The 12,630-nt window shown below is 43.4% G+C and overlaps 1 protein-coding gene across 1 annotated transcript; it reads right to left on the bottom strand.

Moving 5' to 3' along the window:
- Positions 1–6,327: 6,327 nt before the first annotated feature.
- LOC136991939 (olfactory receptor 4S2-like) lies at positions 6,328–7,221 on the bottom strand (the record flags this gene model as incomplete). Its single annotated transcript, XM_067295436.1, has 1 exon — positions 6,328–7,221. A coding segment is annotated over exon 1 (894 nt), but the record flags the coding sequence as incomplete, so codon positions are not given.
- Positions 7,222–12,630: the final 5,409 nt, after the last annotated feature.

Below are 12,630 nucleotides of genomic sequence, written 5' to 3' on the forward strand. Positions count from 1 at the left end.
GCGTTGCAGTGTCCTTATCTTGAACAGAGAAGTGAGATTTTTCAAACCAGATTTCTGAGGTGTCCAAAATTGTCTCTTTCAGTGGACTCCCAGCTCACAGGAAGGAAATAGCTTGAAAAGAAATCACAGGCATCATTTTATTTTCCTGTGTATGTTTACAGGTCTCTGGGAAGAGCAATGTACACTAGTACTCTTCCAGAAGAAGACAGGTAGGTTGTCATCAAAGAGCTTCCCTGCACAGCAATGAGTCATGTCTGCACACCTCTGTCTGCGCTGATGTTTAAGGTAGTCAAAGCCATCTCGAGCTAAGCATCAGCAGAACCGGCAGCATGTTTCAATCAAGAATCACAATCTCAAACCTAAATATGCTTTCTGACAAATATCATCAAAAAGAACAGATTTTCATAAGCCCCACATTCATCTCAGTCCTGCATTCACCTATGCCTTAGCCTCCACCTCGAGAAACCCAGACAAAATTAGGGAATTTAAAATGTTAAAGAGCTGAAGTCTCTTCAAATCTACAGTTTGCTTTTCGAAGAAAGCCTTCTGATCCACCATCCAGAATCCTGTTCCTCTTCTTCCCTTCCCCAAATCTCAGTTCCAGGAGGAGATTTGGGAAAATCCCTGCCTTGAATCACTTGTCATGACAGCAATGCTAAAGTAAGTCTATTTGAGGTAGAACAGCATTGCCCAGAGTCAGGAGGTCCTAGGGGCATTTGGGGGTTTCCCTGCTGCAAGCAGTTGAAGAAAACTCGATGAATCAAGAACAGTACTGTTAAGAATTTTAGGGAAATTTTCAGTGTTCAGCTAGGAATTAGGTTATATTGTGTGGAGTGTGGAGAGATATTGGATCCCCATATTTCCACTGAGATACCTATTCCTTAGATCTTTATAGTGTAAAGCACCAGACGACTGGCCAAAGTATGAAACTTCATCCAGTCTCTAAATAAAGAGGTGAAAAATGTCCCGACAATTGAACTGGATTGTGGCTCCAACATTGACTATGGTATTTAACCATGCTTGGATTGCTGCTCTGATAGATTATAAAGCTCAGCTATGACATAAGGTCTAGGCCTTGGAAAGGTGTTAGCAGAGCTCCTTTAAATGAAGCGTTCCCAGAGACACCAGGTTGGCACAGACTGATGAAAATCGGAGTTAATGCCTGGCATTGGGAAACGGCCTCTGTGTCCATCAGTGTTCCTGGGAGCCTTGGAAAGCCTAGTACAGTGTATGTCACCCTTCACTGTAAGGCAGACACCTAGTGCAGCATCCTGCTCCTCTCATGCTCCTCTTTTACCATGCAATCAATCGCAGTCCCCTCAAAGGTCTCTTGCTGTCTTCAGCAGCTCTCTCAAGTTGAGGCACCTCATGTCAGCACACCAATATATGTGGGATGAAACCTGCTTGTGCTGTGCCATCCTGAAGGATTTGCTTTCTCTTGGAAGCTTAGCACCACCATCACTTTTTTTGTGTAGAAATGTGAGCAGACACCACTCTCCGAAGCTCGCAGGAGCTAGTGGGAAAGCACAACCTCTCAAAATACCTAGTTATTCCTCTTAATGCCAGGAGAAGCCAAGACCTGAGACTTACACAACTCTAAGGTGTCTAAAGGTAAAAGCCACAATACCACCCCAAAGGCTCGGGTTTGACTGGTGACAATATCCTCACATCCTTTTGACTGACAGTTTCCAAAGAAAGATGAGAGCTACATGAAACCTTGAATTTAGTTTCAGTTCTGCTCTGAACAGCCATGCCAAAAATAGAACAACATTCCTGAAAAGTCCCTCCTGAACACTTCTCTTTGCCTCCCCATGGTTGAGATGGACCCCAAAGAGCTGTGCTATGCAGCCCACAAAAGAGATGGTCTTCTTTTCAGCAAGAAGGTCATAAATGAGTTTGGGAACTGTGACAGTAGAGTAACTGATATCTACAAAGGACAAGCAGCTCAGGAAGAAATATGGGGTGGGAGAGTCCAGCTGTTGACTGTTCTGTATAGTGATGATGATAAGCAGGTTTCCAAGAATAACAGTGGCATAGAAGACTAAGAAGAATGTGAAGCATACTTTTGCTAATGTATCATCTTGTGTGAGTCCCTGGAAGACAAACTCCGTCACATTGTTTTTGTTCTTCATATACGTCACGTAGACAGGACTTGAAGCACAGAATAAAGCCACCTGTGATGGCATTAGAAACACAGTGTTATCAGTACACATCCATATCGATCACTGGTATGTTCAATATCAATGTATTCCCTTTTATGCCTTTTGGGGAAAGTTTCCTTTCAAAGTCAATGCTTCTCTCAAGGAGTGACAGTTGATTTCTAACTCAGAATGTATTACTGAAGTGTGTAATAGCGAGCTCCGTTTATTTATTTGAGGGAGTTGGTGGAAATATCCTCCAGATTCATATTTCTGATCTTTGCCCCTTTTAAAAAGGAAGACTAGTCACTAGGTTCCCTAAACATCCACTTCTGAAGTGTTGATTTGGAAACGAAAAACTGACTGAGAAGGATAGTGCATGTTTTGATTTGAGTCTCAACACGTTAGTCATGCCCTAAGGAATTCTGCTCAAGCAGTGAACATACCTTCTTTTTCAACCCTCTGAGGGAATTCAACAGAACTTTCCTTGCTATTGCTCTCTGACTCTGGTAGAATGTCCATGCATTTTTGTGCAACCGTCAGTATTCACATCATGACACAAGGCAGCTGGCTAATTAACATCACTTCAGCTATCAGCGTAGATCCTTCTGGAGGAGGTAAAGTGGACACCTACCTCATGTCTGTTTAGCAGAGACGTGCCTTTAGGCACAAACTGTCTTTAAGGCGCCCTAAGTGAAATCAGACCATGTTCAAGGGATGCCAGGAAACCTGAAGCAGGAGAGTCATTGTCCTATATGTGCTGTATTGGGCTACATCTTGTATTCACCTTTGCTGCACTCTGTGCAGTACGCAAGTATCACTAGTGTTCAGTTTCTACATTGAAAAGATAGACAGCAAGAACTGCATAACAATGTCCACAATACTGGCAAGTCCTTTGGGAACTTAATCCCAAAGTTAGGATTGAGTACATAGGAAGTGCTGCAGCTACCTATTGACTCCTTGACTCTGTAACACCAGAAACTTCCTTTTGACAGATATTTCTGGAAATGGCATATAACTGAAAAATAAGCAAAGAAGACACCAATTAAAACAAAGGGTAAAAAATTTTGAGTTCTTTCTACTTCATAAAATGCACCTCACAAAAGTCACTCAACAATAATGCCTCTTTTGAAAGGCAGGATTTCATAGTCATGCTTGAACAAAGCAAAGAAGCAAGATCAGAAAACTTGCACAGTTTATATTTGCTAGTCTCCAACAGTTTGCCTGCTATTCTCCTCTGATGACCTCTCGGACCACTTCAGGCAGTTTCATCAAAACCTCTCAGCTCCAAGCTGCTTCTTATGTGTCACGAGAGCAGTCCACATCTCTGCCAGGGCTGAAAACTACAGGGGATGAAACGGACAGCCTGAATGTCCAGCTCCATTTCTCATTCTGCTAAAACAACTTCCAAAAGCATCTGCAAGAACAACTCTCTGTCTCTCTCCAGATGGGGAAGTTGTGGCAGAAATATTTCAAGTAAATTGCACAGCAGAAGCACAAGCTTACCAGAAGCAATGAGATCGCAGAGGCATGTGAAGTTTTCTTTGTCAGAAAGAATCAGTGGACGGGGAGCTAAAATATATATTTTGGACAGCTATTAGAGTAATCTCTACAGGGTGACTCTGGAGCGTGATCACCTAGACCATGTCACATTGTGTGGGGGTTTGCTTGCTTTCTTGCTTGCTTTCCAATGCTGTCCAGATAAATGGACTTCATTTAGGATTAGCTATGTGCTTCTTTTGGAAACATTTCTATTTAAAATCAATGTCATGGCTGACCATTTGCAAGAGTTTGTGTTCACATTACCCTTGCAATCAAGCATTTTTTGCGTAAAGATGTCTCTTACACGTCTCAGATATTTTTTCCCTTCCAAGCCAATATTACACATATGCTTTCTTCTTTCTTATTAACTTCCTCTTACCATTGCACGTTTGCAGCATAAATAAATATCAGAACTGTGCTATATGACTGTTGGCACTTAGACATCTGGTCTGTACACGTTTGAAACAGGAAGTAAACGAGGAAATCATTTCAAGACTTTAAAAATGTTTGTGGTCAGGCCTCACTACTTGCCAGGTATTTTTACTCAGGCAATGCAAAATATAGAAGCAGCTGCTTAGTCCTCATATTAAGTCATTATAAGAATCTGGGCCAATGTGTAGAGGAATCAAATGCTGTTGTTGCTGTTGTTGATGCCTTCCATAAACTATGGTCCCGCTGTTGCCTGCTAGCATCCGGCAGCCGGAAGAGAAATCAGAAAAATCTTGGCGTTCTTCCCCAAAACATTAAAAAACAAACAAACAGTTTTTAAATTATAAGCCTTAGCTTCAACTGGCCGTGTGCCCTAACCCCTCAGCAGTTTCAGTATGAAGGGGGTCAGTGGGCCCCATCTGTCTTTCTACCTGCCCCACACAGGGTGAGACAGACCAGCCTCTGAAGGCGCCTGTCCCTCTCTGTTGACGATGGTGCTGAGCTAGACAACTGTCCTTCACTGCATGAAGAATTTAGACTGCTACAAACAGGTGGGGCTGGTCCCACCTTTAGCTGTGTCCACAGAGTGTGAATGCTGGGTGAGGGACATGCTGGCCCAGGCCTGAGGGACACTATCCCTCTAAGCCTTGAGAATCAGGATTTATCCCAGTTCCGTCCTGCTGGCTGCCATCCACATAACCCACCACGGTGAGGAGAAGACACTGAGACGTCCGCAGTGTACTGGTGCATGCCTGTGAAACGGGAACCCACTCTGCCACCCCCTGCATAGAGCAGAGGACATTCAGGGAACCAGAGCATTTGCGACATTGTCCCACGGTTTGGTCTGTAGATCTGCCGCTCTCCTGTGCAGGGAACACCTTCTTATCTTGAATCACACTTAAGCCATGTTAAGGTGCAACACAAGTGCAAGCCAGTGTTTATAGGGAACATGAAGTGAAGGAAGAAAAAAGAAAGTGCTTTAGTTACTTTCAGAGTGCATTACACAGATGTCTTTCTCCCTCACGCAGCTGATTTGCTCTTTTCCTCCTGGCAAGGTAGGAGTCAGCGTCCCGTGGCTCCTCGTGGCTCCTTTGGCCTCGTGGAGAACCTTAGCTGCTACAACTAACCTCCCTGTGGCAGCTGTGACTGGCTCTGAGGTGATTTAATCTTCCATCTTCACATCTTTTCCTTCCTGCAGGAGTAGCTGTTCCAGCTAGTCCCTTGGAATACATGTTTCTTCCTTTGCCTGGACTTGTAAATGTGCCCTGTTGGGCTACAAGGCATACAGACCTTGAGTACAGGAATTATCCCCAAATAAATTTTTTTTTCATTGACACATAAAATTGTGCCCCCCAATGCTTTCTTTGCCCCCCCCAATGCTTTCTTTGGTGGCGACAATTTCCTACGGTGAGCAATTTATCTTTCACTTGGATCTTTGATTTGCTATTAGTCTAAACAGTAAAATGCAAAATCTGAGGCCAAGATGAAGGGCAGAGGGGATGGCTAGGAAGGAGGGCATTAATGATAGCTGAACTACTGCAGAAAGGCAGAAAGCTGCACTGGAATGGGAAGGGGAGAAGCTTCTCCTCATATCATCTGCATCAGCAAATGACCCAGCCAGCATCTAAGATCAGCAGTTTAATTGCTAACCCATGGATTCAGCATATGACAATGCAGTACTCCTAAGAAGGCATTTACTCCAAAGTAAAGGGGAAGGAAGCCTTTGGCACAGTTGCTTCCAGCAGCAGGTGACCAACAGCCTTGCAGACACCTTGGGCCATCGTTTCCTAGCTGAGTAGATTACAGAGTAGATGGAGTTTGTCTGACGGAAAGTTTACACCTGGGAGAGCTCGGACTAATGGGATGCTCTGCCTGGAACACATTTTAATATTTTTGATAGCATTCATGTATTTATTTGCTGGTGTCTCCACAGTGCTTGGAAGCCCCAGTCCTGGGCCTGTGCTATTCAAAAAGAGAACATAAAGGGAATCCCTGCTAGTCACAGAGTTTACAATGCCATTCCAATCAAAACATGAGCTTTCAGTGTCTTCCTAATTACTGCAACAGCTAAAACCAAGCTTTTCTTCAAAAAGGAGCTTTCAGTAAATTTTCCAAAATGGAATTATAGTGAGAGAGACTTGATTTTCTCAGCTCCTGAGAAAATGTTACCACAGTTCTACACCTCACCCTTTTCACTCCAGACTTTTCTATTCCACAGTTTTCTCATGGCACTTTTCATCTCCTCATTTCTCAGTGTGTAGATGAATGGGTTCAGCATGGATGTGATGACAGTGTAAAACACAGCTACGCTCTTGTCCTCCGAGAGACTGCTGGATGGGCGTATGTAGATGAATGTGCATGGCCCAAAGAAGAGAATCACCACAGTAATGTGGGACCCACAGGTGGAGAGGGCTTTGTACCGCCCTTCGGACGTTTGCCTTCTCAAGGAAAATAAAATGACAATGTAGGACGTGACCAGGATGAAGAAAGAGACCAAACAAAGCATTCCACCATCGGCAACAACAATGATGCCCGCAACATAGGTGTCTATACAGGCCAGTTGTAGTAGGGGATGGACATCACAGAAGTAGTGGTCAATTTCGTTGGGGCCGCAAAAAGGGAGGCTAACAGTTACAAGGGTGTGCACCATGGCATGCACAAAGCCCCCCACCCATGAACCCATCACCATCCAGCCACACACACGCCTGGTCATGAGGGTGGTGTAGTGCAGGGGTCTGCATATGGCAAAGTAGCGATCATAGGCCATCACTGTGAGGATGAAGATCTCAGCGCAGCCAAAGAAATGTAACCCAAATAGCTGTGCCATGCAACCCCCAAAGGAAATGGTTTTCTTCTCAACAAGGAAGTCAGCAATCATTTTGGGAGCTGTGGCAGAAGAGTAGCAAATATCTGCAATGGACAGGTGGCAGAGAAAGAAATACATGGGGGAGTTCAGACGTTGACTGCTAACTACAGTGACAATGATGAGCAGATTTCCTGCCACAGTAACAATATAGAAGAACAAAAACACCACAAAACATATTTTCTGCACCCCTTGGTTCTTTGAAAGGCCCAGAAGAATGAATTCCTTCACACTGCTTGCATTCTTCATGTTGATCAGTTGGGTGCCAATATGCAATATACAGCTTATACCCCTGGGAAAACAAAGACAGACACATGATTCATCAGCATTTTTTTCATTATTAATAATGAGTTCTATTTCAGAAGTGGATACAAACCAAGAAAGATATAGCATTAGTATCAAGCTTTTGAAGTGTTTGGTTTCTGTCATGTATTTTTTTTAACGGCTTCTTAATTCTCCACAGTACAAAGCTTCTGACATGGCTTTGGTGGCACAGAGATAGGTGCACTCTGTGATATGTTCCTTAATCCTGGTCCTCCAGGATTTTGAAGGACTGGCTCCATGGCTGGTAGCCTTCCATGCACTAAGGACAAGGCCAGAGTGTTCACCTTGGGCACTACAAGGCAGATAATGCAGTATGTTTGCCCTCAGGGGAGACAAAGTCCCTGACAGCAATCTTTGTAAAATGGGTGTCTTTAAGAATACCTGGAAATATTGCTCAGAATGATGATTGGCTTTATAAGTACACATGATCTTTGAATTCTTGTTTAGAAGGGAAATGTACCCACATGCAGAGAAAAGAACTCTCTTGTGTATATACATTTTGAAACGTAAATATGAAATGTCACAGGCTGAAAAATGAGTTCTGGGAAGGTTATCTGTCATGGAGGGGAAAAAAATTGCACCTATGACTTAATGTAGTATTTCACATTGTTCTAAATCTCAGCATTGTTTCTATCAGAGGAAGGAAGAATGAAAGACTCTTGTGAGATCTTCTGTCCCAGCACTGTACTGATTTTACCTAGTGTGATTTTTGATACACTCTGCGTGATGCTTTCAAGGGTTAACTTAGCTTAATGAAGCTAATCTAACTAAACTCCTTCAACAGCCAGTATAAATCTAATTCATAGGCTGATTCAGAATGACTAAATGAGGGTCCTTTGCAGAACCCTTTTTTCCTCCATTCACTATGAGGAGCTTAAGCAAATTAGCACCACCAGGTTAGAATGACCCTCAGAGAATAATCCCTTTTGGTCCCTGAAAGTAGCTCAGAACTTTTTGTATGCCATCCACCTGTTTTAGGTTATGGCTGAGCTCCTTGTCCCTAGGCATTTCTACATCCATACAGTTTCTCATTCGAGACAAGGTCACATTCCAGCATAAACATGGGACTTCTTTGGTTCACCCTGTATTCCAGCTACAACCCATCGAGCATTACGTGTCACTAATAAATGAGTAGCCTACATCTTTAGAAAGAGTGTAACGTTTCTAGCTTGCCATTATGCACCCAGACCACCAGAGTTCCTTTGGTCAAAGAAGTCTGGGAACCACCAGATTAAACTCTTCACAGAGAGTTTAAGGTCAGCCAAAAGCAGGCACTCTTTTAATAAAAATATCCACTGTATGGGCTTCCTTCTAGGATCAAAACATTCCCTGTCAGCTGGTGTTAAAATGCACCATTTTAAGTCCTGCAGAATTACATCACAACCAGGTCTTCTCATTTGTGTTGGTGATCTGTGAGCAAATCGGCAGAATGATTCAGTTAAGCCAAGTTATCTACCAACTACTTCAATCTGCAGCATAATCAGAAAGGCTCGTGCAGGCACAAAGGGATCAAGGATCCACAGGAAACACTGAAACTGAGAAAAGCCAAGATTACTTTCAAACCCACAAAGTGAAGCCGAGAGAGGAAGTGGGCAAAGGTAGGGACTTTTCCTATGCTTACAGTTGTACTTACACTGGATGAAAGTTTTTCAAGCAGAAGGGTAAAATTTACATGGATGGTTCCTTTTCAGATATTTCTACATGGAAAAGGATCAGTAAGAACAACGGGAGGTCAGTTTCTCCCTCGTCTTACCAAGTCGTGATCCTTTCTACCCCTCTTCCTTCTACTGAGCAACGACGTAGACTTCTCAACAAAATAAATGACAGGGATGAAATGAGCACACCTTTATGGCTGTGCAGTACCCAGTCCAAAAGAAATAGCTGGGCTCCATCCAAGCCAGAGCATGACTGGAAGCATACCACAGCAATCGCAGGGCCATATTTAGGCAGTCAGAAAGGAGTGACCAAGAGAGAAATGGTCAGGAGAAACTATATGCCGGAATACCAGCAGATGGCAAATTCCTGAGCTAGAAACACGGTGTGCATCTACAAAAGGACCGATTCACAATTCAGACAGCTCGGCTATGTGTCTTGCTTGATAAGGTCCTTTCCATCACCACCAAACTGCATCTAACAAACTACCCATCTGTCTGATCTCATCTCATCGCCTTAAGTCATGTAGGCACCTGTACCTAAGCTAGGCATATTACACCTGACCAGTCTACTTGTAGATGTGATGAATCATGTGCTGCAGGTACCCGTTTCTTACTGCTGACTCCAAGAGGATTACTAGAATGACTAATTCAGTAGAGGATTGCCACCAGTTATGGCTTATCTCTTCAAGTGCCTTTGCAGGGGTAGACCTGAGCTATATGACATAATGCAATCAGCTGCAAAATAAAATGAATCTCATGTGTACTCTTAACATCTCAAAAAGGGTGAGAAATTGCACCATCTCCTTACTGCATGCATTCTTCCCTAAAATCTCAGGCGGTTATGGGAAACAAAAGAATAATTTCGAAGTAATCTAATCTGCGGCTGTAGAACTAGCTCTATATATGATTCTAGCCAAAGATAACTAGAGAGAGTTGATAACTTCAGTGGAAGTTCCTTTCTGTATTTTCACATTTGTGCAAGAAGAAAGGAAAAGGAAGAGGAAAGCAAAGCAAAACAAAGCAAAGCAAAGCAAAGTGAGAAGCCAGAGAAGCTGCAAAACTTACCTCGCCTGTGTTTAGAGATCTAATTTTTTGTGTAAGGGCTGTACAGCTTTATCTCCTCAACTTCTGTCTTCCCTGGTATGAATGTGTTAGAGCACAGCATCTTTAAAGAACATAGAATGGCTTCTGGAAAGCTTCCAAAACTTGCTTAGGAGGTGGCTGTCAGTGTATAATCCAATCCCATCTAATGTATTACTTGCTTTCGTGTGTCACAAGTGTATCTTGATGTTTCCTGCCTGTGTGAGAAGTGGTTTAATAGGCTGTGTGGATGATGTGACCTGGGTGTGTTGAATGACGCTTTCATATCCCAGCAGCTGCACAAAGGGCTGAGAAGAAAACCATTTAAGTACCAATCTTTAACCCTCTCCCAGGAAATCTTCCACCTGAAGGGCTCTTGGGGCTGGAGGAGGGAGGGGTGGAGGCTTAGTGAAGGGAAGGCGTGAAAGAAAGGGGCAAAGGAGGAGAATGAGTTCTGTCTTGACTGAAAAGTTTAAGTAAATATATTTTAAAGAAACAGTTGTCAGTCAATGCTTTTATAATGATATCACAAAGGCATTTCAGGGTTTCTCCATAAGAAATAACACTCAAAGGAGTAGCTGAGTATTCAACTGGACAAGCATATGCATGGGCCTATCCAGCTAACGCTTCTCGGAGTTCTTCCTTACTCCAAGCTGATAGTTGTATGGATTTCCCATGTGTAAAGGGCCATTAGGTCCACTGCTCTGGCTTCCTAGCATTGTGAATGCTAAAACAGTCCATTTGTAATCTAGATATTTTCTCTCCTTTTTTCACTTCTGTGTATTCCAAAAAACATGTAAAAGAGAAATCCTCATTAAAGGAAAAAAAGAAAGAAACCTCAAGCTGTAAGAAGAGTCACCATCCTCCAGGGATGGTAAAGAATTCCTATCACAGGAGTCTTTTAAGGACAGGTTGGGCTCATTTCTCTCACGAGTGGTTACGATGAAGTTTTTATAGGGACAGAAGATGTCCTGGGTGACCTCTTGATGACCCTCCAAGTCCTATCTCACCAGAAATTTCATCACTGGAAATCCAGTGAATAAAGCCTCTTTGCAAGAATTTGCATGTTTTAACAGAGGTCAGTGAATTACCAAGTCAGTCAAAAAAATCCTTCATTTACGAATTGGGAAACTGAGGGAGGACGTCACCTATTTAATGCCGATGGAAGTCAGCGAATTTAACCCTGACTTAGTCACTCTAGGCTCTTCTGCGGAAAAAAATGAATGTCTCTGGAGGCAGATGCATCTGATCTACCTCAGAACTGATTTTAGGATGCGATTAGGTGTGAAATGGACATCTAGCTTTTAAACAAAATAACTGAGGGCGGACAAATCTCACTGTCATGATGGGCCCCATCTTTCTTAACCTGAGCAGCTGCAGTCAAAGGTGAACCTATGAAATGAAACAAACGAAGCAAATAGACATGCTGATTTATATCAGCATATCATCTCAACCAAGGCCCAAGTCAAATGCATCGTTTCTCTCAACTCTACTGTGTATTTGTAGCTTATGCCTCATGGATGTCAGGAAAGACATTGTCTCAGCTACTGTCCTTTGCTTTGTTTTGCTGAAATTTCTGGAAATGTGGAATGGCCTGAGAGCAACATAGTTAATGTCTCCATCTCCTCTGCACAGAATGCGAGTGATCTCCACAGTGAAAACAGAAATCCTACAGTTAATGAGAATAAATACTGGTAAAGAAATGTCTTGGTGAAAATAGTCCCCTAACTTAAATGTCCTTTTACTGTCGCCTGGAGTCTTGGACAGCTTAATGAGGGTTAACAGTAGTCACTACAGGAAACAAGAGTATTGGGTAAGAAGGTAAACAAAGTCTTACAGTCTTTGGGAAAGGAAGAGGAGCAACAGATGACAGAAGCCAGAAATCAGGCCAATAGCGTCTGGCCTGCTCACCTAGTATGAGTCAGCCTGCCACTTTCTGTACCCAGTGGCACACATGGCAGCAACTTGGCTAGCATCACATTCATGTCCTTTTGTTTCCCTAGCCAAATGGACTACCAGAGGTGACTTAATGCACAAGTCCAAATGAAGAATTGCTGCTACCTCCTGCTGCAAAATAATTCCCCGTAGGGGTGTGCTTAGTGCCAGCAAAGGAGAAAGGTCTTTTCTCCATTTTCATTCCACTTACCTCGGCACCTGGCTCTGGACACCACTATGGCAGCAGGTCATGCTCAGGGGAGCTGTGATTTGGACAAGGAGGGACTGTGCATGGTGAGATGAACGAGGTTTTGCAGCTGGATAGTGAATACTGGCAAGGGGGTTGTTGACAGAGCCATGGTGAATGTGTGTTGTGAATTTGATGATGGCAGGATGGGGACAAGGCAGGGTGTGGAGGGAAGTTGTGAAACTTGAAATGGATGCTACATGGCCAGGGGCTGTCTTCGTGGAGTTTCCTTTGTGAGAAGTTGTGCTGAGGGAGGTTGTGAAATCAGCAGCAGGCATTAGGGAAGAGGACTGACAATTTCTCAATCTGTGTGACCCTGAGCAGCAGTAGGCCATCTTCTGCAAGGTCTGTGAAACTAGAGCTGCTCATGGATGCAGCTGGGAAGCAAAGCATCAGTGCAAGAGTCAAGCTATAACT

Source organism: Apteryx mantelli, chromosome 4 (assembly GCF_036417845.1).
Source record: "Apteryx mantelli isolate bAptMan1 chromosome 4, bAptMan1.hap1, whole genome shotgun sequence".
NCBI classification, from domain to species: domain Eukaryota; kingdom Metazoa; phylum Chordata; class Aves; order Apterygiformes; family Apterygidae; genus Apteryx; species Apteryx mantelli.